General features: G+C 48.8%; 1 protein-coding gene across 1 annotated transcript; it reads left to right on the forward strand.

Annotated features, from left to right (window-relative positions):
- Positions 1-1,250: 1,250 nt before the first annotated feature.
- Slc37a3 (solute carrier family 37 member 3) lies at positions 1,251-26,025 on the forward strand. The gene is made up of 14 exons (XM_051174623.1): positions 1,251-1,390; positions 3,198-3,306; positions 4,735-4,827; positions 6,234-6,317; positions 8,643-8,788; positions 10,477-10,573; positions 12,665-12,749; positions 13,265-13,443; positions 15,245-15,386; positions 16,739-16,840; positions 17,420-17,467; positions 18,182-18,333; positions 23,091-23,156; positions 24,876-26,025. The coding sequence occupies exons 1-14, from the start codon at positions 1,305-1,307 to the stop codon at positions 24,966-24,968; spliced, it is 1,482 nt and encodes a 493-aa protein (XP_051030580.1). The 5' UTR covers positions 1,251-1,304; the 3' UTR covers positions 24,969-26,025.

A 26,025-nucleotide genomic window follows, 5' to 3' on the forward strand; every position in this document is an offset into this window, starting at 1 on the left:
ACCAGGAACTGTGATTTTAGTAGCAACACATGATAGCTCTTGTTTTGTAACTTCTGGAATTATAAACAGTTTATTTATTTTGTCAGAGTTTTTAGAGTCTTATTGGTCTCATAAATTTGTTAGCATTTTTCAGAAGGGATGATTTCAAAATGGAATTATCTACACTCTATTTATCTACTTGGGGCTAAAACAGTTTTCTTTTGTGGGGATAAGACTGCTCGGTGACTTGCTCGTATCCTGGGCTGGGCCTGAGTTATGATTCTGCTTCAGTTTCCTGAATACCAGGAATACAGATGTATGTCGGTGTGCCCAGTGAAACTAAAAATGTGTATTAAAACCGTTTTTTTATTTATTTGTATGTGTGTTTTCCTGCATGTATGTATGTGCACCACATGTGTTCCTGGTACCTGAGAAGGCCAGAGAAGGTGTCAGATTTCCTGGGGCTGGAGTGAACCTCCATGTGGTTGCTGGGATTTGAACCTGTGTCCTTTGGAAGAACAGCCAATGCTTTAAGCACTAAACCATCTCCAGATTTTTTAGAGGTTTATTTTTATTAATAAAAGGTGTGTGTGTCTGCATGTGGATACCTGCACGTGAGGCAGCAGAGCCCTTAGAGCTGGGAGTGATAAGACCCTGTGAACCGCCTGATATGAAGATGCTGGGAACTAACCTCCGGTCCCTGCTCCTAACCCTGAGTCCGCTCCTCAGCCCTGTGCAGATGCGTCCTTATTTTAATCAGCATTTTTAATATTACTTGGAACTTTTGTTTCTTAACTTTAATGGCTCAGTTCTTTGGAGTTCTCTGTTTGCTTCCTTTGCTTTTTCTGTAAAAATGAGTGATTCTCTGTTTGCACGGCTGTCTGTTCCTTCTATTGGGTATATTCTCTCGTGGAGGTTCCTACTCCAGGTCTAGCCAGTGACTGTAAGACATAATTTCCAATACAGTTGATGAGGTGGAGGTTTGTTGGCTGGTCATAAACTTACTAGTTCAGATTTTACAAAATTATTTTGAATAGATTATCATACTCTCTGTGTCTGCCTGCCTGTCTCTGCCTGTCTGCCTTCCTCCCTTCCTCTCTCCCTTCTCTCCCGTCCGTCAGTCAGTCCGTCAGTCCATCCGTCCGTGTGTGTGTGTGTGTGTGTGTGTGTGTGTGTGTGTGTGCTGGGATTAGAGGTGTGTGCCAACAGGTTTGTTTTTTGTTTGGAAAAAAAAATGTCACGAATGTATCTCTGTCTTTCCAGAAAGAAGAAGTGATGTAGGTTGATCACTGTGAAGACTCTGAGGTCAGGGTGAAGAGGGAGGCATGGCCTGGCCACAGTTTCTGCAGAGAGGGGCTCTCACCGGCTTCAGCCATCACCACGCCGCTGTGTTCCTGCTCACTTTCTTCAGGTAGTGGCTTCTGCCTCTCTTGCCGTCTGCCTGTGGGCGCGGTGCTGCATCAGAGTATGCTGGATGACACGGACTTCCAGTGAAGATGATAGCTTCCGTTTGCTTTTAGTTTTAGTGCTCAGCACAGAACTCATGGCCTCGAGCTTGCTGAGTGTACGCTGTGTCGTTGAGCTGTACCTCTGGCTCTCAGGTGTGCTTTTCCCCCTGAGTATTTAATGACACCCTCTTAAGTCGAAGTTTTTGAGATAGGGTCTCTGTAGACCAGGCTGGCCTTGAACTCACAGAGATCCACCTGCCTCTGCCTCCTGAGTGCTGGGACTAAAGGTGTGTGTGCATCACCACTACGGGGCCACAGTTTGACCTTTTTAGAAACTTTTATGTGTGTGCGTGTTTTGTCTGCATGTACGCCATGTGCCTAAGTGTCCCACATGCGTGCAGTGCCGGTGGGGGCTGGAAGAGGGTGTTGCGTCTCTGGGAAGAGAAGTGATTTAAATTTAGCGCTGTGAGCCGTCGTGCGGCTGCTCAGAACTGAACCTGGCCCCTCTGCAAGAGCAGCAAGGGTTCCTGTCCACTGAGCCGTCTTCCAGCTCACATACTTCAACCTAAAAATTGTATTTTAGTTAGTTTTTGTGGAGATGGGGATGAAATCATAGCATGTCATTTGTGTTAGCCTGTGCTTAACCACGGAGCACCACATATTATTTTGTGGCTTTGGGGATAGAATTCAGTCTGCACATACACGAGGCTCAGCTCCTGAGTTGCTTTTCACCACACAGAGTTTCTCTGTGTAACAGCTCTGGTGCCCCGGAACTCGCTCTGTAGACCAGGCTGGCCCAGAGTCACAGAGATCCACTTGCCTCTGCTTCCCAAGTGCTGGGACTAAAGGGTTATGCCACCAACATCCAGATCCACCTTCATTTTTATTGAGACAAGGTCTATATGTATATTTGTGATTTCAAGGCTAGCCTGATAACACACACACACATATACACACACACACACACACACACACACACACACACACACTCTGTCGTTGTATTATAGATGTGCATGCTGATTTCCCCATTGTACTTTGTTGATGACTTTAGGATAGTAATTCTCCTCAAGGTCATTTTGCTCTCCAAGGGTTGTTTGACAGTTTTGTAACATTTTGATTGTCCTAATGGAGGGTTACTAAGTCCCCCTTCTTAGGGGAGAGGTCCTGTAGTCGTATAGGAATCGCTAGGTCATTTTGACGGCTTGGCTTAGTGCTCTCCATTTGTGAGAGAGAGATGGGGTGCTCCAGAAGTGGCACTGTGCCTTAAGGTAGGTGTGTGTCATATCCATTCCAGAGTAAGCTGTGCACAGACAGTGGAATCATAAGGAACACAAGACAGGCTTCTCTGTGTAGCCCTGGCTGTCCTGGAACCCAGGTCTGGTTGCCTCTGCCTCCCCAGAGCTGGGAGTAAAGGGTGCATTGGCACCCTCTGTTAGCAGAGCCCGTCCTTTTTATTTTTATCTATGTTCTGTCTGCACATGTGTCTGTGTGAGGCCCCTGGAACTGGAGTTAGAGACAGTTGTGAGCTGTCATGTGGGTGCTGGGGATTGAACCTGGGTCCTCTGGAAGAGCAGCTAATGCTCTTAACCACTGAGCCACCTCTCCAGTCCCTGCAGAACCTGCCTTAATTGGCAGCTTTTACAAAGCAACAAATAGTTTTCCTTTTTGTAAAGCTTCCAAACTCGAATTAAACAAATGTGCACATATTTGATTTTTGTTGAGTGCTGTTTTCTCATTCAGTTCTGTTTTCTCTCTGTGTTTTTTTTGCAGCTATTCATTGCTCCACGCGTCAAGAAAAACATTTAGCAATGTCAAAGTCAGTATTTCCAAGCAATGGACCCCAAGTGCTTTTAACACATCCGTTGACCTGCCTGCAGAGGTATGGAGAGCGCTGGCCTGGAGCCGGGAAGGGTCTCCTCCGTGCCCACCCTTAGCCATTCCTAAGTTCCTTTGGCATCGTCTGGTCAGGACTGCTGTGTCCTGGGGTCATGAGCCTCACACTGTGTTAATTTCAGAGCCTGCATCTCCTTATTTCTCCTTGTGAAATCACACAGTTCTGGCTTCATTGAGTTTCTTTTACAAGTGCGGTGCATTTCTCCCTTTGATTAATTTATTTTTCATTTTTAGTTTTTATATAGTCTTGTACCTTTTCTTTTCCCTTCTCTTCCCTCTCCCTCTCTTTCTCCTCTTCCTCCTCTCTCTCTCTCTCTCTCTCTCTCTCTCTCTCTGAGACAGGCTCTCTCTATGTACTTAGGAAAAGTTTCTACACCCTTCATAAAGCGTCTCTGCTGATGCAGCAATCCAGATCAGACCAAATCAAACCAAGCTTTAAAAAGCCCACATTTAATGGATACAGTGCTCCTGGATGGCCTCCCAGTCCCCTAGAGAGCAGAGGGGGAAAGGGACAGTTCCCTGGGACACAGTTTAAATCCTCTGTGGGAGTGGTCTTCACCATGTCTGGGGGAGGGGCCATCATTTGATGGTCTTTCTGAGATCAGCAGGGTTTGGAGGGAGAGGGGAATTGGCTGGAACCTCCATTGTAACATCTCAGACTCTTCAGGTTGTGGGTGCCAGGGGCTGGGGTGAAGCTTCCACCAGAACACTTAGTCCTGGAACTCGCTCTATAGACCAGGCTGCCCTCAAACTCACAGAGATCCTCCTGCCTGTGCCTCCCGAGTGCTGGGATCAAAGGCGTGTGCCACCACCGCCCGGCTAACAAAATAAAATTTTACGTATATGTGTGTTATGCTTGCATGTGTGCACGCGTGTGCTTGGTTCCAGTAGAGGCCAGAAGAGGGCATCATGCCCTCTGGAATGGATTCATGGATGATTGTGAGTACTGGGTACTGAGAACGGAGCCTGCTTCCCATCGTTGAGCCATCTCTCCAGCTCAGGGAGTTGTTTTTAAAGCATACAAAAGATGGTTTTCCTGGATGGAGGTGCATGCAGTTTCTAATTCAGTCAGGATTCATTCCATTTGGACTCACCGCCTAGTCTTTACAGAACTGGCTTGGTCGCCGACCTCTCAGGGTTTGACTTGAGAGAAAGGGTGCACTCAGGAGTGGCAGCGGGTCCCTGTCAGAGCTGGACCTTTGAAGACAGGCAGCTTTCCACACAGGGGCTGTGATTGGGGCACACCCTTTCCTTGTGCATACGCATGCTTGCGTTTCCTTACCAGAGGCCCCGGCTGCTCTTCCCTGCCAGGGTTGTGTGGGATGGTGGTGAACGCAGATGATGGGGAGGTGTTTGGAGGTGTGAGCGTCTGAGATCACAGCGGGTGACGTGTCCTGGCCCTGTGTCCCTGCAGATCTGGAGCAGCAACCATTTGTTCCCCAGCACAGAGGAAGCCACTCTTTTCCTTGGGACACTAGACACTGTTTTTTTGTTCTCCTATGCTGTGGTAAGTTTTAAAATTACGGAGTTTTTTTGTTCTCAAGTAACTACTTAAAATTTTTGTTTTATTTTTCAAGATCGCTCTGGCTGTCCTGGAACTCACTCTGTAGATCAGGTTGGCCTTGAACTCACAGAGATCCATCTGCCTGCCTCTGCCTGAGTCCAGAGATTAAGATTAAAGGTGATCGCCGCCACCACCTGGCAGAAAATTTCTTTTTTTTTAATGTGCCAGGAATCAAACCCAGAACTTGTGCCTAGACACGTGCTCTCCCTCGATTGACTTCCCCTCTCCCTCATCAGATATTTGTAAAAAATGATTATGATTTTATTTCTGTCTTTTCTAGACAGGTTCTTTGTGTAGCTCTGGTTGTCCTACAGCTGGATATATAGACCAGGCTGGCCTTAAACTCAGAGATCCTCTTGGCTTGGCCTCCCAAGTTCTGAATTAAAAGGCATGTTGTACCATGCCTGGTAGGTTTTTTAAATTTATGTGTATGGGCATTTTGCCTGCATGTATGTCTATATACCATGTGTATACTTAGTGTCTGTAGAGGTGAAATGGCATCAGATCCCCGAAACCAGACTTACAGACAATTTTGATATACCGTGTGAGTTCTGCAAGGCAGACTGGGGAGAGCGGCCGGTGCTCCTAACCACTGAGCCTTCTTTCTGCCCTCTGCCTTTGCTTCTGTGGCTTGCAGGAGGCGCTGTGCTTTCTGGGGCAGTACAGAACCAGTGGCGCCCTTTGGGAGTTTCCGTTGTCCCCTACCTCACAAGTTGCACAAGGCTCTTCTGGCATTTGTAGACCATTGAGTCTAATGCTTGTGTGCGGAGAGACAAACACTTGTGATGTTTGTCATGTAAGGGCTCCGTGTTATTAAGGTAGTGAGTTTATTGGGTTAGTTAGTCTTATGTCAATTTAGACATTTGTGGCAGAAACCTGAGGTATGTTGCCCTTAAGGTCTAGACTCGTCTCAGTATTCAGTCCTGCCGGGAGCTGGGAGGAGAGTAGAAGGTAGGCCATCGTGTCTCTCAGTGGTCACTGCCTTCCCACCCTCCTAAGAAGCAGAGGCAGCTGGGGTGCATCGTAACCTCTGTCCTGTGCCTTACAAGGTCCCAGCCAGACTGTGCACACATGGGAACACTTCTCAACGAAGAACCTGCAGGGAGGCTCAGGACCACTGCCCAGTCCAGCTGCGCCAGAAAGTGGAGCGTACCTGGGGCTTGCTTTGTCTTTTTCTGCGGGATTTTTGCAGTGTAACGCTTGCCGAAGTGCAGACATTCGCCGCAGTTAAAGTAGACGTGTTCGGTTCCCCCAGCCACCTCCCTTTAGTTTGCCTCTCATTTGTAGCGTGTGTTTCCTGTTTAGAGCGTCACTATTTAGAGTCATCAAATGGAATGATTCATTTTCAGGGTCTCTTCGTCAGTGGCATCATTGGGGACCGGCTGAGCTTGCGGTGGGTGCTGTCATTTGGCATGTGCTCTTCTGCGTCTGTGGTAAGCTGAAAGACTTTTATGGCTGTAGTGGTTTTAATGGGCCGTCCTGGTGGCTTTACCGGTTATGGGGCTTGCTGTGCAGGTCTGATGACCTGAGTCCCACCCTCCTGTCCCACTGTGGATGGGGAGACACACCTACAAGCTGCCCTCTGACCTCTATGAGTGTGCATACATAAACATGTAGTGAGATAGTCCGTCTTGCTGGAGGGACTCGGACAGGAGAGCATCCGGTGGAATTTGCTGGTGTTCGTCTGTCTAGGTTGTAAGTTATTTCTCCCTGAATAAACATCTATTTGGCTTATTTGTTTATACTGATCCTTATTTAACCGCGATATCAACATGAATAACCAATAAAACTTAAAAAAGGTTACTACCATTTTGACCATATGTTCTAGAGTCCTAGTTAACCCTTTCGTCTCCTCCTGGAGTGTAGGAATGACACTGGTCATCTTATGTCACCCTGTGTGTGGTTTGTCCAGGCAAGGCTTCTCTGTGTAGCTTTGGAGTCTCTGCTGGTGGCACTCGCTCTGTAGACCAGGCTGGCCTCAAACTCACAGAGATCCACCTGCCTCTGCCTCCTGAGTGCTGGGATTAAAGGCGTGCACAACCATCGCCTGACCCTAGGCGGATCTTTGTAAAGCAAGAACCTTGTCATCCTTCCTTGATTCACATAGTCTGAATAGTGTGGGGCCCTGTGGAGCCTGGTCTTAGGCGTCTGCCAGTCATACTTGCTCGCCTGCCTTGGCTATAGACAAACTAAGCACACTCTGATCCCGACCTGGCCACTGTTTTCTTCCTTCTTGCCAGGTGACGCCCCTTGCGCTGCGCCTCTCTGAGGCCCTGCTCGTGCAGGGATGCTCATGGGCCCTTCTGGACTTTGCTCACGTTCCCCCCCCCTTCACCTGTGCTTAGACTTCAGTATTGCTTTCCAGAGTAGGCCGCGGACACTCGCGGGGCCGCGGACATTCAGCTCACCTCCTCTTTCCCCTGTTTTCTGGCTCAAGTCCCCCAGGGTTTATTTGCAAAGGGGATGTGCAGACCTCCTTCTCCCATGGTTGCAGTGAGGAGTGTGTGTGTGTCTGTCTGTCTGTCTGTCCGTCTGTACGAGGATCATTTGGAATGGTACCTGACACGTGAGGTGCTGCGCTCCGAATCAGAGTGATGGTTGTTGCTTACTGCCAGTCAGTAAGGGTTCTAATTGATTGAATCAACTTCTAGACTTCAGTTAAGATTCCGATTTATTTTAGTTTTTCAGCGTCTGCCATTTGCATAAAGGAAAAAAAAAGCTTTTTTTTCCCATGGAGTTTTAGAAATCAAAGCACTTTATTTATAAGCCAATGCGCTGCACTTATATCCATACGTTTTTAATAGTTAAAAGCATTCAGAGGTCTATATAACCCTTTAGGTGTGTGGCCATATTTCCACCACCTAATGTGGTTGAGCGACTGCCTCTCCCTCGTCCCGCTGACTGACAACCGTTGACCGTGACCGCTTTTCTGTCCTTGTGACTTTGCTTTTTCTACAATTTACAACTGAGATCTGACAGATCTGAGATCTACCCATGCCAAGTCCTCTCAAAATAGACCTCGACTGCAAATAAAATGTCCCTTGGAGAAAAATGCCTGGCAGAAACCAGGAGCATGATAGACGCTGTTGAATAATTCAGCAGATGACAGACAGGGTTCACTTAAGTGAGGCAACTTAGTAGCTGCCGTAGCTTCAGCTGCCTTGCGTGGGGCCGCCCTGACCCTCAGCACCTGGCCGTCCTGGCCCAGCATGTACATGTGGGTCCCTGCAGTGCTTCAGCTGCTGCGGGATGCCGTTCCCAGAGGGGATGAGGGAGCAGGCAGGGGATGAGGGAGCAGGCGGGAAAAAGATGCAAAGTGAAAAGTGAGGCCTCTGCTTCTAGAGCGGAAGATGCAAGTTGAAGGGAGTGGTGTGTGCACATATGTACGTGCGATCGCAGGTGTGCACACACAAAGCAAGTAGAGGACATTGTGGGTTTTGCTCTCTCTTTCTCTCCATCTCATTTTCTTAAGGCAGGGTCTCTGACTGAACCTGGAGCTTGGGGGGGCATCTAGCGAGCCCCAGCAGTCAGAATTTCTGTTGGCATCTCGCATAGCACAGGGGTTATAAGGGTACATAAGACCACAGCCAAGTTTTTACACAGGTGCTCGGGATTGAACGTGGGTCTTTCATGCTTTCATAGCGAGCGTACTTACCCATTGGCCCATTTCCCCACCCCGCAGGTAATTTTCCGAAAAGCAGTTGGGCGTATTGAAAGTGTCCACGTGACGCCACTTGTCCCCTTTCCTTCTCTCGAAGGTGTTTGTCTTTGGCACTCTTACGGAATGGCTGCACTTCTACAACAAGTGGCTCTACTGTGGCCTGTGGATCGTCAACGGCCTGCTGCAGTCCACTGGCTGGCCCTGCGTGGTCGCCGTGATGGGCAACTGGTTTGGGAAAGCTGGGTATGTTGCTGCTTCTGTCCTCCACTGCATTAGTGTTGGATCACCGAGTCTGGCCTCACTGTGTGACTTGGAGCTTTAGAACATGCCTCGTTTTCTCTGGTTTAGACAGAGCGGTTCTGGGATAGAAGGTCCATGTATGGTGTGGGCCTCAGTGATGCCCAGTGAGGCCCATTCCTATGGCTGTATTTCCCAGCTCATTCTTAAGTCTCTCTCCTTTAGGAATTGTAATTGTCCCACTGAATGCCACACATTATGCATGTTCCTTTGCCGTATTTTGAGACTCTGTGGTCTCCTTATCATTGTATTAACAACAAAAAGTAAACTTAACCCGAAAGTTATCCATGAAAATTGGGGACATAGCCCAGTGCTGGAGCACTTGTGTAGCATGTAGAAAGAAGATACTGCTAGTACAGAAGGGAAAGTTATCCATGTGATGTGCCTAGGGTCACAAAAAAGAGGGCTCTAATTCAGGTGTTGCCACGATTTGCGGCTTACAGCCCCTTCCCCCTCCCCCTTCATGTTAGAGTGTGTTGGACTTGGCATGCGTGTTGTGGGCTACAGGAGGAAGGAGGGTGCCTGCTGAAGAACCCTCCATGCCATCCCGGAAGAAGGCATGCTGAGTGCACACGATGGAAAATGAGTCAAATGAGCCAGACTTGCTTTGCGGTTTGGCATTGTTCCAGAAGCATTGTTGACTGGATCTCAGCGTGTATCTAGCAGACATTCCCCTTTCGTGGTGTTTGGTGCACACCTTCCCGAGTTTCATGACGGGAGCTCCCTTGCTCACTGACAATGTGTAATGTTGTGAAAGTTTACCTATAAACTGCCTTGGAGGGTAAGCGCCGTTCAAAAGTGCTCTGATTTCAGCCCTAGTGGCTTCTGCTGTTTCCTTCTGACCTTAGGTCAGCGAGATTTCACTGTAAAGGTGTCCCCTCCCTCCTCACCATATCACCCTATTAGTATAGACCAGGCCTGCTTCAAACTCAGAGACCCATGAGGTCCACTGAGGTGAGGAATGCTGAAGACTAGGTCACATTCTCCTCAGCCACGCGCCTAGGTCCTGCCTTGCTTACTTGCCCCTGCCAAGGTCTCCTTGATGCGGTTTAGAGCTTTTATAGTATCGGATGGAGCTCTTCATCTTTTCTTTCTTTCTTTTAGATAGGGTCTTGTCATAGCACGGGGACTTGAGCTTGCTGTTGCCCTACCCGAGCCTCCCGAGTGCAGGGTTAGTGCACAAGCCACCACCCCTGGCTTCTCGTCTTCAGTTCTTTTCCTACAAACAATTCAGACATCAGTATCTCTGTGCAAGAGCTCTGCCTCAGAGTTCAACACCTAACCTCTAGATGGAAATTTAATATCATTAAATCTTAGAAGAATCTGGCTGGGCAGTGGTGGTGCACACCTTTAGTCCCAGCACTTGGGAGGCAGAGGCAGGCGGATCTCTGAGTTCGTGGTCAGCCTGGTCTACAGAGCGAGCTCCAGAATAGCCGAGGCTACTTTACACAGAGAAACCCTGTGCAAAAAAAAAAAAATCTGGTTTTATCATTCTGGTATATTTTTCAACATTTTAAATAGAATGTTGACCCTTTGTAACTCACATCTTTACTGCTGCAGCTACTTTTCATTCTGACCTGCACATAGGATGCCTCTGATACATTGCCTTTGATTTCCCCCATTGTCCTCTTTAGCCGAGGAGTTGTCTTTGGTCTCTGGAGTGCCTGCGCTTCAGTGGGCAATATTTTGGGAGCGTGCCTGGCCTCATCTGTTCTGCAGTATGGTTATGAGGTAGGTGTTTCTTTCACAGTTTGCATGTGTGCACTTACCCTTGCTGTTTAACCCAAGGTGACCTTGAACTCCTCATCATCTTCTGCCCAATGCTGTGATTACAGGCATACACCACCATGCCTGACAAGGAGGGACCACCGTGTGTGTGATGTTAGTGAAAGAAGGAAGCTAACTTGGTTTGCAGGGGCCTTGGGCTGTGTAATGAACATTAACGCTCAGTGGTCCATTGTGGGCGTGGAGGCCTCTGAAGGGACCTTTCCTCTCCAGGGCACACAGCCACTTAAGTCCAGACCGTGGGGAGGAAGCCTTTGGGGTGGGGTATGTTCGGTTTGGATAGGTTGGAGTTGTGGATCCCAGGCCAGCTGCAGTTGAAGTAAGCCTGGACTTGTAGAAAGAGGAGTTAAGACACATCACTTTCTTTCTGACTGGGCCTCTTGGGAGGATCACTGTAAGATGTTGCCAGTTGTGTGGAGTGTTTTAATTGCTTTGAATCCTGAAGAATCAATCGGCCAAGAAGCCCTAGGCATCCACCCCAGAAATCCCTAGGAGCTGGAGTGATGCTGGAAGTGAAACTCTCCTAAAGAAAAAAATGGTCCCTAGAGCCAACAGAGCAAGAAGCTGGCAGGCGTCCTGGTGCGTTATTGGCATCGTGTGTCAGGTTACAGCCGCTCTGACCGAGCCGGTCCACCTCTAGGAGGTAGCGGCACTGGCGAGTGTGCTTACAGTGTGAGAGCAGTCAAATGTTATCTGCAGTTAGCTCAGCACAGCCTGCAACGGCCAGAGACTGGTGTTACATGTCAGCCGATAGGGAAGTGCTTACGCTCTGGTGCACCCGTTGGAGGATGCCATGCAGCTGTGACCTTGGGCCAGGAGCTCCGAACTGAATGAGATCAGGACACCGGGAGCATCTCACAGATGGCAATCAGGCCAAGCATCGTGCCGAGATGCCGTTTGGAGAAAGGCGGGATGAAGATGATTGTAGTAGCTTGTATGTTTCCTAATGGTCCCTGGAGAGCGAAACTATACAGCAGTGTTTATATGTTGGGACGGTTGGGAAGGGACTGGGCAGAAAGAACCTGTTCCACCTCTTAATGCTTACTTTCTTGAATAGATTACCTAGATAATCAACAGTGAGGTACTCTTTCAGAGAGTAGAAACCCATTGCCTATTTTCCCCCTAGACTTTCGTAACTGTCACACCTGGGTTATATTAATGGGTTCAAGTGTGAATCTCACTAACCCCTGTGCTTGCTCCCCTTGGATCTGGCTTCTGGAAATACAGCTTTGTTTAAAAATTCTGTATTGATAAGGCAGCTGCACCCCTGGCCACCGAGTCTTGTACCCTGATAGCCGCCTCCCGTGGCGGTTTTAGTCCCTGTGGTCCTGGGCAGAAGCCCTCCCCTAGGCCTGCAGTGAGCACCCATCTCATCTCCAGGCTGCCAGCAGGAAGCTGCTGCTGTGCTCAGGAAGATGGCTTTCCACTGTGCCCTTAACCATGGTCTAGCTGTGTCAGCCTCCTTTTAGCTGTTCTTTTTTTAGATGTTATTTTCATTATGTGTACCATGTTCTGCCTGCGTGTGTGCCTGCAGGCCAGGAGAGGGCACCAAATCTCATTACAGATGGTTGTGAGCCACCGTGTGATTGCTGGGGATTGAACTCAGGACCTCTGGAAGAGCAGCCAGTGCTCTTAACCTCTGAGCCATCTCTCCAGCGCTAGTGGTTCTTTTGAATCCTGTGTGTTTCTACCAGGGCTAGGGCCTCCTTGTTCGTTTAGCTGCATGCCTCCTTGTCGCATTGTGTTAGGCATTGTTTAATCCCCTCAACTGGATACAATATCTTCAAGGGCAGATACTATGCCTTTGTAGGATTTTGGGTGATGAAAAGAATGAGATTTTCAATCCCTGTAGTGTCACTTAGTATCCAGGGCTGTGAGCCTCGCCATGTCCTTGGGGAAATGCAGTAGGGAGTCACGTGCAAGGGCGCCTGGCACAGTGCCTAGCCCGGAAGTCCCGCCTCCCGCTCTGGCTGTCCCAGCCTCCCCTTGTGTATCTGTGGTGAACACAGTGTGATGACCACCTCTCCTCTCCTCCAGTATGCCTTCCTGGTGACTGCGTCTGTGCAGTTTGCTGGTGGGATCGTCATCTTCTTTGGACTACTAGTGTCACCAGAAGAAATTGGTGAGGAGAAGTCATCTCTTCCATTCAAAATATCTTATTGTTGGGAGCCGAGGGACAGGTAATGGAGTTCCCGGAGGAAAACTACACACTCCTCTGAGGCATTCAAGGCGCAGTTTTGCCCTGTGCAGCCTGTCTAGTTACCGCCAAGTCTGTTAGCACTGCGGGTGTTTGAGGGGAGGTAGTGGGACTCACATCTGAGTGCAGGAAGAACTGAACATCCATAGACGATTCGTGCAGTTGAGTCCCTGGCCAAGATTTAACATCTTGAGCCTGGGTTCTTTTCCTTTATAAAAGTGATCCGGTTTGGTATTTTCTTACTGTTAATTATGAAGCTGCGGGAGCAGAGGGTCGTGCAGAGCTTCTGAGCGTTGAGCTTGAGCCGTAATTGGCTTTAGTTTCTCTGGTCTCTGGACCGTAGTTGGGTCTTTTACAAAAGGGAAACTAAAACAGAGTCAGCCCTTTAAGTGGTGCACAGGCCAGTGCCCTGTAAATGCTCAGTGTTGTTACTGTCCTAGGACTGCCGAGCATTGAGGCAGAAGAGAACTCAGAAGAAGATTCCCACAGGCCCCTCATCAATGGTGCTGAAAATGAAGATGAATACGAGCCTAACTACTCAATCCAAGAGGACACGGCTGTCACCCAAGCGAAGGCAATCAGCTTTCAGCAGGCTTGCTGTCTTCCTGGAGTCATACCGGTAAGGACTGGCTTGTCCCCTTCCACAGCTCGCCAGGGGCTCCTTTCATTTTGCTAATGCGTTTGAGATGCTTGTGTAGCATCCCTCAGCTTCCCTGATTGCCATGGAAGGCCAGAGACTGAATACTTGCAGCTTAATTGCTTCAATCTGTAGCACATAGGAGCTGCAGAGGGACATGGCCAGATGTGACCCTTGAACCTGCCGACCCTGATCCAGCACACAGCTTTCACGAAGACAAAAAGACAACTTTTTAATTACGTGTTTGAGTCTGTTGAATTTTCATGGACCAACAGGGGTTTTGAACGGTTCATTACCTGCCTTATTTGTGACTTGTGGTCATTTCAGGGAGTAGGGAGCTGCCCTGCCCAGGACAGAACACTCAGCATCTCTTGGTAACACATCCCAGTGTTCAGTCAGGAAACCTCTGTCTGAGCCGGACCCCTTCTGCTGCAGTCAGTCAGTCAGTCAGTCATTCAGTCTGTCTAGGTGTTTTGGGTGCCCTACTACTAGAGTGGAAGTTAAGAGGCCTAGGTTGTTTCCAGCTCGCCCACTAACTTTCTGTGAGTCCTGGGTAAAAGTCACCCACCCCATCCTTGAGACCTAGTCCCCTTCCTGTGGGATGGAGACACCGTCTTGCCTGGGTCTGGGACTCTGGCTCTTTGTGTGGTTGACAGAGCACCTGTCCCTGCTACTTTTCCAGTAGACTCACACATTATCCCCCATCGCCTTTTGAATCAGTCTGTAGGCCATCCTGTTCTGTCCCTCTGCGCTCTCTTCTGCTCTTCTAACAGGTAGCCAAGTGTCAGTCAGACACAAAGGACCGGCGTTGGGAAACTGTGGTTCTTGTAGCCCTGCTCTTATGAATTCAGTTATTAAATTATGAATTTCAGTTATTGAAGTATTTTGCTCGTGTTGCTTTGGTTGAGACAGAGCTTCAGTTTGCTGTGATCAAACAAGAAACTCATTTGCTGGTTCCTTTGTGTCTCCTAAGCCATTGTTCTCCGGCCCGGTTGGGCGGGGTGGAAAGGAAGTCTAGTTAACCGAGCTTTTGTCCTTAGCAGACTGTGGCCAGAGAGCTCTGCTGCTGGAGATCTGGCTCTCGGTGGGGTGGCTGCGGCCCTGCCTGGGAAGCTTCTTTAAAACAAGCAGCACCTGGGGAACAGCTGGCTCTCAGGGGCAGGCTGCAGTAGCCAGACACCGCGTGAAGCCGCCCTCTGCCTCCGCCTTCCCTTTGATGCTAATAGTCAGGGTCTCCTGGTAACGGTGTTCTGGGCACAGGAGCCTCAGCCGGCACCCACTTCAGGCAGCCAGCTCTCTTTCAAAAGAGAGCCAGGAGGCCGGTGGCCACCGGAGATGCTCACCTGTGTGGGTGCAGGGCATTTTGGAAGCTGTAGTATGGAAGCCGTCCTCAGGTAGCCATCTTTCTGTCTGTGACCGGGTCACACGTCACATTACTCTTCATAGTTTACAGCATTATTGGTAGGAAGAGAACCCGGGAAGCCTGTGGTATGGGCTGAGGTGCTTGCTAGGCTGACGTGGGTTGGCAGCCTGGGTACCATGGACCTTTTGTCTGAATAAAGAAATGCGGGCACAGCAGGCACCACTTTCTGGGTTCCAAACACTGGCTTGCTTTTACCAGAGAAAAGACACTGGGGACAGTTAAGAAAAAGCCATGCATGGTTTTTTACTTTAAGGTCTTTTTAGAAGCCAAGGGGAGTAAAGTAAAAACGGCTCCAGGGTCAAGTCAGGGAAGCCGCTCTGTGCCGTTCGCCGCTTGCTGATCGCGGTGTTTCCCTTGCAGTACTCCCTGGCCTACGCCTGCCTGAAGCTGGTGAATTACTCCTTCTTCTTCTGGTTGCCCTTTTATCTGAGCAACAACTTCGGGTGGAAGGAAGCCGAAGCTGACAAGTTGTCCATTTGGTACGACGTCGGAGGCATTGTAGGTATGCACGCGGGCATCTCCTTCCACACGGTTAGGGAATCTCACTCCATTTGAAGTTTTACTGCTTGCCCCTCAGCCGTCTTTCCCAACCCATCCTACCAGCAAACACGCACGCTTGTGTGAGAACAAAAAGGCCATGGAGCGAGGAAGCCCAGCCTGCGACGGCTGTGATTCACAGGCTGTCCTTTCTTAGTCTTTGGTTGATGGATCAGTCCTTTTGTCTTGGGAACACTCGGGAATCTCTTTAAATGCAGCCCCTTTGTATGCTTCCAGGGGAGGCTTGGCTTTGAAGCTGATTTTTCTGAGAGATCCAAGATGGAGTAGGAATGTGTTCATTTTGGCTCCCTCCCTCTGACCCACTGACCCACTGTCTCCGGTCAAGGAAGCAAGCACAGCACCTTTCTGGGTGATTGTCAGATTCCACAGGATGAGAGAGCAGGGATTTTCCTTTTCTTTCTTGTGGGTGTGTCCATGTTTGCAGTTTGATTTTGCAGTTTGCAGTTTGAACCCAGCAGATTGATTTTCCAGGCTGGGTATTGAACCCTGGACTTTGTGGATACCAGTAAATATATTACACACACATATATAACCCTAGTCCTGTTTTACCAGTGGCTTTGTGGTATAGCCAGAAACACAAACGAGGAAATGGTAAACTTTTTAAATAAGACCAGCAGATGCACACGGTGGCCCCCCAACATCTCTGACATCTCTGTCTCTGTGAAGTGTACATGCAGAGTCACAGTAAGACCAATCGACCCTGAGCACACGGACAGCACAGAAGGCGGCTCACTGGCATAATGTCTGAACCCAGCCATTGGCAGTCTTAGGCCCAAAGGTGGTGTAGGCACCCTGAGTCCTGTCCATATTCTGTGTCCTCCAAAATGAAAGGCACCTCGGTGCGGAAGGAAAGGAGGCGGTTTGGAGATGCAGCTCAGGGGCTCCGTGAGGCATCTTCCTTAAACTTGGTGCTGTTGAGCCAAGCCTCACAAGCTCACACGAGGCAGCCCTGGCTGCTGACCCGTTTGTTCATGATCCCCTTGTGCAGCCTCCCGGGTGCAGGCTCACCTACTTAATTCACCATGCTTTAAGTTAAAGTGAAGACAATCCAGGGGACCGCCTCGATCTTTACACGACAGGGAAAATAGTAAATATGGATAATAAAGATTCCGATGGTTTTCTTTTTTCTGTCTTTGATGCTTGATTTGTGGTGTTCAGTCCTTGGGCTGTCACTGTGGGGTCGGGAGACTTGGGAGAGCCAGCTGTGTCTGTGGCCCCTGAGGAGCTTGCCTCAGACAGCTTTGTCCAGCCGCGGCTGCTCCCACTGATGGACGCGCATGCTCTTTGTGCTTGCAGGTGGGACCCTGCAAGGCTTCATCTCCGATGTGCTGCAGAAGAGGGCACCCGTGCTGGCCCTCAGCCTGCTCCTGGCGATCGGGTCTCTTGTCGGGTACAGTCGTGAGTATTCTTTTGCAGTTGCCTTGATTCCCGATCTTTTGAGGGTAGGCACTTGCCCAAAGTCAGTGGCCAGCCACGGAGAGCGCCATGATTAGCTCTGAGTGCCTGGGAACTGTCATCACATGGTTTTTATCTGTGTGGGGAGGAAACGGGCACCTCTCCTGCTTTGTAGGTCTATTTTAAAGCTTGCTTGGGAGTGTACTGCTTTGTTTGAGGGGCGGCTCCAGAGGGACAGCATTAGAGCCAATAAAACCGTAAAAGAGGACAAGGTTCCCAAGGCGGGAAGATGGTAATTAGTAGGCCTTGCTCTGTGTGTGTGTGTGTGTGTGTGTGTGTGTGTGTGTGTGTGTGTGTGTGTAAGATGGTGCAGTCTCTCTCTGGCTTTTAGACATCTCATTAGCCTGAGCAGCAGCCAGAGGCAGACAGGACAAAAGCTGGAATGGGCGGTGAGAGTCATCTGTCTTTGTTGTCTCTGGAGGGATTGTGGGGTGTGGAGGTGCAGCCGCTGTGCACTGTTGGCGACGGAGGCACATGCAGCTGCTTTTCAAGTCACTGTGTTGTGTGTGTCTCCTCTCCTAGGCTCTCCAGACAATAAGTCCATCAATGCACTTCTGATGACCATTACAGGTATGCTGTTCACTGGGCGGTCAGAGCACCTGTCTCTCACAGGGCTGCCACTAAAACCTTCGCGTGTGCAACTCAGGTGACAGGAAGATAGAAAATGGCTGCCTGCTTTACTAGCTTCTCCCCTCTGACAAAATCGTTCCCTGTCGACAGATGTCCTAAGCATTCGATTGCTGCCCCAGGCCTGAATTTTACTTTAGAAAGTGACTTTGGTCACTTTGGAATCCCGTCCGCTTGTTTATGGACGTCCAGGACGGCTAGCTTTTTCTCTAATGCCAGACTAGTTTCCTGAGCACTAGGTAAAATAGTTGGGTACAATTAAGGAACGTGTTGTGAAAAAAATATTAAAGTTATTTTTTAATTCAGCAAGATGTGTGACTCTGACTCCGATAAGCCACACCCATCAGTGAGTGGGCCTTTTGGGAGCAGTGTACCTTTGAAACAGGGCTGTCTTGTCCCTCTCCAGTGTGTTGGTTGACCTGGGTGGATCGAGCTGTATTGTTCTTACCCTTAGGCCACATATACACTAGAGTGTATTCAGGAGGGGATTTTAGAAAAGTAGATACCAGTTAGTTTGAAAATACCATCTGGAAACACTTTATTATTTTGTTTCTCTCCAACATGTTGATTAAGAAGACACTGGGATGATATTTTGTCTTATCTGGCTAGAGTTTTGGATCATATTTTAACATGAACCTGTTCTCTCCATGGCTTCAGGGTTTTTTATTGGTGGACCATCCAATATGATTAGCTCGGCTATTTCTGCAGACTTGGGTCGCCAGGAGCTGATCCAGGGTAGCAGAGAGGCTCTGGCCACTGTTACTGGAATCGTCGATGGAACCGGGAGTATTGGTGCTGCCGTCGGCCAGGTAAGAACAGTGTGTGCTTGCCGGCTCCCACGGTAGGTGGCGCTCTTGTGTTGTGGACCTCTGCACAGAAATCCCTAGGTTCTCAGCCTCTGCGGGACCTGATAGGGAAGGCATCTCACAGGACCATGGATTGATTGTGTAGCTACCTCTGACATCCGTGGCTAGTCCCAGAGGGTGACATAGGGACCCTGTAGTGGAGTTATCTGGGATGCAGAACACTGGAGGTCTGTGAACATGCTGAGATGGAGCCTGTTGGCCTGAATTCCAGTGAGGGCGCTGGAGAGCCTCAAGGCTAAGACTGTCGTACTGTAGCAGTCAGAGTGACTTGGGGTGAGTCGCCGATAGCTGGTGCCGGCGGCCCGTGAGGGAGCAAGCAGTGAGGGGCATTAGACGGTCCTGATGTCACCCAGCCTGTCTGCGCACGCCAGTAGTGCAGGCCCCGTGAGGCCAGCATCATGGTTTGGTCCCCCTTCCCCCAGCCTTACCTGGTACTGCTCCTGGCACGCAGGTTCCAAACCACCGCACATTATTAAATGGTTGACACACTTAGGATATCTGACTGTACGATTAGGGGACATGGGTAGGAGAATTACTTCTGCATGCTCTGGGGCAGAAATCAGAGACAGAGCAATTGCCTCGCATTCAGAAGGCTTCATGGCTGAGGGGACGGTGAATAAGCATTTCATTTTATGCACTTATGTATTTGTGTGTGTGAGAGTGTGGGGGGGTGTGCATGCTGTGTACATGTATGTGTCTGTGGCATGCAAGCTGTGTGCCTCATGTAGGACAACCTGCCAGAGATTGCTGGGCTCATTCCTTCTTTGGAGGGTTTTTGTTTGTCTGTTTGTTTTTGATTTATTTATTTATTTATTTGGATGGCCCTGGCTGTCCTGGAACTCAGATATTTGTAGACCAGGCTGACCTGGAACTCAGAGATCTGCCTGCCTCTGTTTTCTGAGTGCAAGTTGGCATTAAAGGTGTGAGCCACCATGCCTGGCCTCTTGGGGACTTTTGAATGATTTTCTTTGCCTCACAGACTAGAAGGCTAACACTTTGTTAGTCTTACCCTCAGCCATTTCCCGGGCCGCTCCAAGTGATGGCTTTGCCTCGCCTTCCCCAGACTTTTCGAGACGGCCTGACTGCCGTACCAGTTGTCACGTGCCCCAAGAACACCCATTACACACCATGGTCAACTTGCCCATCTGGGTCTTTGTCCGCACTCCTTCAAAACCACATTGTTCCAAACTGAGCATGATGGTGCCCACCTGTCATGCCAGCTCTCAGAAGCAGCAGGAAGGCTTTGCTTTTGAGGTCAGCCTGGGCCATATAGTGATAACCAGGCATCCAAGGCACAGCAGGGCCGTCTCTAAAATAAAATGAACCGCTTCACCCGCCTGTGTATTTTGTGGAATGTGTGTGGGCATGCCTGTGCTGTGCCACACGCGTGGAAGTCAGTTCTTTGCTTCTAGTATTGGTTCTGGAGGTCAAACTCAGGTTGTCAAAGCTTGGTAGCAAGTGGGCTTGCCTAGAGGGCCATTTTGCCAGCCCCCGTATTGCATTTTGGACACACGTTTGGGGGTTAGATCCAACTGCATTGTTTACTAAGGAGAAATGAGAACAACTGTCTACATCGAAACTTAAACATATTAGCTGCTAAATATAGAAACTGCCCAAATGTCCAGCAGCGGATGAATACATAAACAGAATGTGGCATATCCATATCCATACGTGGAGTGTTACCTACCGGTTAGAAAGTAACGAAGGCTCGAGAGATGCCACAACATAGGTGAGCCTCAAAAATGTGCCATGTAAAAGAAGCCGGTCATGGTACACAGCGTACTTTTGTTCAGATAAAATGTCTAAAATGGTAACTTTGCAAATAAAAGACTGGTTCGCGTTTGCACAGGGTGGAGTGACTAGGGAGGGGTGGACATCTTTTTAGAGTTGGTCATAACATGGCGAAATGACATTAGTGATTGGTTGCATGAACTCAGTACACTAAAAACTGTTGTGTTCCGCCCGTCCAGTGGTGGATTTTTATGATGTACAAATTGCAGATTGACATTTTTTTTTTTTAAATGTAGAGTTATAGGACTGGTGAGATGGTTGGGTGGGAAAAGACACTTGCCATCAATCCTGACCTCCTGGGCACCCTGGCAGCCACTGGGTAGAATGAGAACCGGCTCCCACAGGTTGTCCTTTGACCTCCACAGTATAGTGGTGTGTGTTTGTGCACACAATGAGGAAGAAAGATGTTGTGGGTTTTTTTTTTAAACAGTTGAAGGAAAGATACATCTCTTTGTTAAAGTTAGAGTTACAGTTATTGGAGGCTGCCATGTTCCTGAAGCTCTGATGGATGAGGCTTGTACTTTGTGGGTAGGTGAGCTTGTGCTGCTGTCCAGGCTGGACTTGAACTCAGGGTACCACTGCACCCAGCTGGGCATAGGCTCTCTCTGTTTATAATAGGACCTAGGCTACATCACTCAGTTGCTCTGCTTTAGTTTTTCCCAACACATTTTTCAGTAATTGTGCGGTCAGTGTGGGCCAGCTCATCGTGTGGGCGTTCAGGTGATTTGGTTTCTCCGTATTGGTAACTCAGTAGACCAGGCTGGCCTAGAACTCACAGAGATCCACCTGCCTCTGCCTCCCGAGTGCTGGTCAGGTGATTTTCAACACTAGTGTCAAGACGTTTAGCAAGGGCAAGTGTCTCCTAGACAGTGGTGTGGAACAAGTAGATACCCACGTGAAAAGAATGTAGTTGAATCATTTTTCAGTAGGGAAACAGAAACCAGAGCCACACTGAGGTCTGACTTCGTTCCCGGTGTGGATGGCTAATATTAAAGAGCAGGATGCTGATGTTCTACTATATGGTAGAACCTTGAAAATCTGCTAAGCGAATGACTAATAAGGAGATAGGAGGAAAAAACATTATTTACATGAAATGTCTACAGTAGGCAAATCCACCGCTTCGGAAAGTAAATTAGAAGTTACTAAGTCAGGTTTGGTGGTACATACATGCAGTCTCGGCACTTGGAAGACTGGGACAAGAGGATTGCCACAAATTCAAGGCTGTCCTAGACTGTATGAGTTCAAGACCAGCCTAGGCTACAGAATGAGACCCTAACTTTGGGGAGAAGAAAACAATAAAATACAACTTGCCAGTGGCTAGGGTTGTGAGTGCTGTGATTTACAGAACTTTTGCTTCAGGTAAAAAGATCTGGGACGTGTACAACCAAGTGATGTAGTTGTACATCTCGGTGGCTATAATTGATGCTACTGACCTATCTATGTATTTAAAAATTGTTACAATTGGGGGCTGGAGAGATGGCGTGGGGTGAAGAACCACCCACTGTGCAATCAAGAGAACAATTAGGGTCCTAGCCTTTAGATGACAATCTGGGAACCCCAGCTTACCTGTGACTGAGGGAGGGTTGCTGAGACTCGGTGGCTTCCAGCCTGGCTGAGAAAACGTGATCCATATGTCCAGGGAAACCTCAAGGGATAGGCGGAGGAGGGCACCTGATGCCCCCTTCCAGCTTTTACACTTGGGCACAATCTGAGGCACCTGTGTGTACACACACACACACACACACTAAAAGGGTAAATTGGTTGTTAACTATTCCTGTAATAAAGTGGGGAGCTTCCTTTCAGTAATGGAAAGTAAAGAGAAAAGCCAGGTGTGGTGGCACACGCCTTTAACCCCAGCACTCGGGAAGCGGAAGCAGGTGGATGGATCTCTCTTGAGTTCCAGGCCAGCCTGGTCTACAGAGGGAGGACAGCCAGGGCTACACAGAGAAACCCTTCCTTGAAAACAAAGAAACCAGGAAATAAAGGGAAAGAATTATGTTGTGGAGTGTTGGTAACATTGTAACCCTGTGAGCAGATGATATTGTGGTTGAGAAGGAAGGCCGGGCATTTGAGGCTGCCTTTTTTTCATGTATCAACTTCCAGCTGCTCAGGCCTAAGTGGTAAGACTGTGTCTCAGAAACACTTAAGAAGGGAAAAAGGAAGAAAAACGGGCTGCATGGGGAGACGGCTTGTTCCAAAACCTCCGCTCTAGGACCTGGGAGCAGGAGGCGGAGGACACTTTCTCCCTGTGTAGAGCAAACCTCCGGGCTTACAGCTGCCTTGTCTGCAGTTTTCTGTGGGTGAGCAAGTGATAAGATGCAAACGGAACCAGGGCGGTGGGCCAAGCGTGTAGTTGTCACCAGCACTCAGGCTGACAGCCTGAGTCCCAGGCCGGCCTGGGCGTGGGGAGACCCTGTCTGGAAATGGGGCCGTGTATGTGGGTGATGTATAATGGCGATGTTGGTGAAACTGCATTTCCCAACTTTCCAAAGTAATCTTGTCCAGTCTCCTTTTTAAACGACTTTATCTCATTTATTGTGTGTGTGTGAGTGCTCTTCCCTCTGAATGTGTGTGTACCGTGTGATGTCTGGTGCCTGCAGAGGCCAGAAGAGGACATTGGTTCCCCTGAGCTGCAGTGACAGGTGGTTATGATGAGGAGCTGCCCCAGATCCCTGTTTCCTTGAGGCAGGTGTCACACAGCCCAGGCTGGTCTCGCGGTGGCTGGGTGGTAGGGATGACCTTGTACTTTTTTGCCCCCCCCCCCCCAGGCTGGATCTCAGGCATCGGCCACAGTGTTCAGTTTACGTGTTGTTTGTTAACTAAACACCCTATCAAATAGAGCCTCGCCCCAGCCCTCATATTGTTAACTTATAAAGAATTACATAATAATTTCCTTTTCTCCTTTTTAGTATCTGGTGTCTTTGATCCAGGACAACCTAGGATGGATGTGGGTTTTCTACTTTTTCATTCTCATGGTAAGCGTGTGCTTTTCCCTTGAACGACTTTTCCCATTTAACATAGGACATTTGCTTTCATCACCGATTCAAACCACAAAATTGCTGATTGCTTTTAAGGACTTTAGTGTGGAAAGTAACATTTGATTAGGCTGGAAAGGCTCATGTCTTTTCTCAAGGAGCTAAAGGGCAGCGAGTTTGCCTGTCGGGACCTGAGACTAATGAGTGTTGCCATTTTCAATCCCAGAGAAGCGAGAGGCTCCCTCATACAGCCAGCCATTAGTCTGTGTGCTCCTCTTTGGCTGCTAACCAGGCCCTGAGAATTCTGAAGCAAAGCAACAGTGTTACAAAGAAGTGAAGCTCTAATTATCACATCTGCAGGGCCAGTTGCTCAGCTCTCGAGTCTTGGCTGAGATGTTGTGCTTTGAGAGGGAGCGCCAAAGGCCCTGCTCTTAAAACACTGCTTTCTGTTGAAAAGGCACGTGACACACTCTGTTATATTGTTGATGGGACAGCGCTCATGACAGGTCAACTTGAGCTCATCTGCGAATGGCTTATCCTTGAAACCAGGCATCCTGATTGGCCACCACCACCAATTCTAGGCAGCTGTCCTCTAGCCTGTTCCAAGGGTGACCAGGATAGGTCAGTATGAGCGAGTCCCTGGGGTGCTCTTCTCCAGCCTCTAATGACTCACAGCTATAATGCCGGCACTTGGGAGGCAGAGGCAGGAGGATTGTAAGTTGAGGGCCAGCCTGAAAGACTTGTCTTTAAAGAAAAAGTACGTTTGCTTCCAGGATTCATTTATGGGCAAGGGGTGCATCATGCTTAAGGCCCGGAGTTCAGTTCCCATCACTGCAAAAACAAAAAGGAGATGGCATGTGAAGGTCCGAGCTGCACAGCCTGATGCCCAGAATATGTAAAAAGCCAGATGTGGTGCACATCTGTGACCCCATCCAGAACTCCTACTGAGAGGTGGAAGGTGGAAACGGAAAACCATCCAGCAGCTTTCAGGCCAGCCAAGCTGTAGTGGTAGCTCATAAGCGGAAGTGTCAGCTGTGTGGGCGTGGCATCTGCGTGGTGGCGCTGTCCCCTGACCCCCACACATGTGCTGTGGCAATTGCACACACATATTTGCACACATATACCTGCACACATATGGGTGCTCATGCACCTCCCCCCCCAAGTAAATGCATTTAAAAATGAATAAAAATCCTTGTAAAGGCCTGATAAGTAGAAGGAGGTAACTGCTGGTGTGCGACTGCCGGAGACTGCTGAGTAACCGGATCTCCTGTAGAAGCCCTACTTTGCTGGGCATGCAGGCCCTACCTTTAATCTCAGAACCCAGGAGGCAGAGGCAGGCAGGTGAATCTGTGATTTTGAGACTAGCTTGATCTACAGATGGAGTTGTAGGACAGCCAGAGCTGTTACAGAGAACCCTCTCAAAAAACCAAAAAAGGTTAAAAAACAAAAGAGAGAGAGAGAGAGACCTGGGCTCTTGTAACTCGCCTTGCCCATGGCAGTGGCATACTTCAGCTATTTTTTGGACAGCTGATGTGACATTATGTGTCTGTGGTCCTAACTCTGCCTTTCAAACGTTGTTTGCTCATTCACCGAGGATTGTTCTCTTGCTGTGAGGTCAGAATGTGTTTGCTCAGACCCATTGCTAATGTTCAAGTCACGATGCTCCAACAGCAGAAGTAAGTAGTTGCTCCATTTTTAAAACTTTTTTTCTCTTCACAGACAAGTTGTACAATTCTGTTTATCTCACCATTAATAGTGAGAGAAATGTTCTCTCTTGTGCAAAGGAGGCAAGCTCACGTACTGAGTGAGTGAGTGAATGAAGGAGGCCCACGGGAGAGAACGGACTCATGAGGGCCTGTTGGTCTTCAGTTCAGTCGTGTGGAGTCACCAGAGCACCAGGGGAACCTGACCTTGCCAGGCATCATTCCTACAACACTGCCAGCTGCCTCGGACACTGTTGAGTAAGCGCCGAGTTATTTTTGTACACTACAGCAGTTACTGATGATTTTTTAAATTATATTTGTGAATGTTCCGAAAGGAAAAGGAACCTGCCAACCTTTGTTGAGCTTGTCGGCTTATCCCTTTAACCTTACGTGTCATTTTGTACAGTCCTGGACTGTTGTCCTTCAGCCTTAATTAAGGGAACAAGAGGCAGAGTCATGCATGTTTGCATTAACGAGAAGACCGCTGTGTGATCCTCTGAAAGCAAGCTTGCAGAGCGTGGATCACCGTGAAGGCGTCCGAGCAGCTCCTGCCAGATGAAGCGATGGGCCACTCTGCCTTCTGGAAGTCCTCGTCCTCTCTAGAACGTTGTCAGCCTGTTCTCTGATTTTGCTCTCGTGATCTTGAGCATTCCCCTGTGGAGCTTCCAACCTCAGATGTCTTGTCTGGAAGCGTTAAGACCCTCCAAGAAGCCTTGCTATTTAGCCGTATTCTTGGAAAATTGGTCTCTGTCACAGCCGTGTTCCTGGAGTTACCTCAGAAGAAGACTAGAACTAGGCAAAGGCTCTTTGTTGCAGGGGTGTGAAGTGTATGTATTGAATCATGTTGGTGGATTGTTAGGGCCTGAGGCCTGCCCTTTTTAGAAGATGGTAGTGTGTATCTTCAAGACGGAGTTCTGTATGCAGCAACGCCTTTAAGGTCATTCTGTGCATACATTTTAAATTATGTAAACAAAGTAGGAGGGAAATGCGCAATTTTGAGGGACACCTGATTCACATCGGGTCAGGAAATGTCCCTCCGCCCTTGTTTTATGTTCCAGAATACGTGTTGACGAACTCGTTCTTCAGTCTTATAGACCTCTGATCACTTACTGTTGAGTCACTGACGTAAAGGGAAAACACAAAACATAGGAAGCGAGGGGAAGAAA

This window comes from Phodopus roborovskii, unplaced genomic scaffold (genome assembly GCF_943737965.1).
Source record: "Phodopus roborovskii unplaced genomic scaffold, PHOROB, whole genome shotgun sequence".
Lineage (NCBI taxonomy): Eukaryota > Metazoa > Chordata > Mammalia > Rodentia > Cricetidae > Phodopus > Phodopus roborovskii.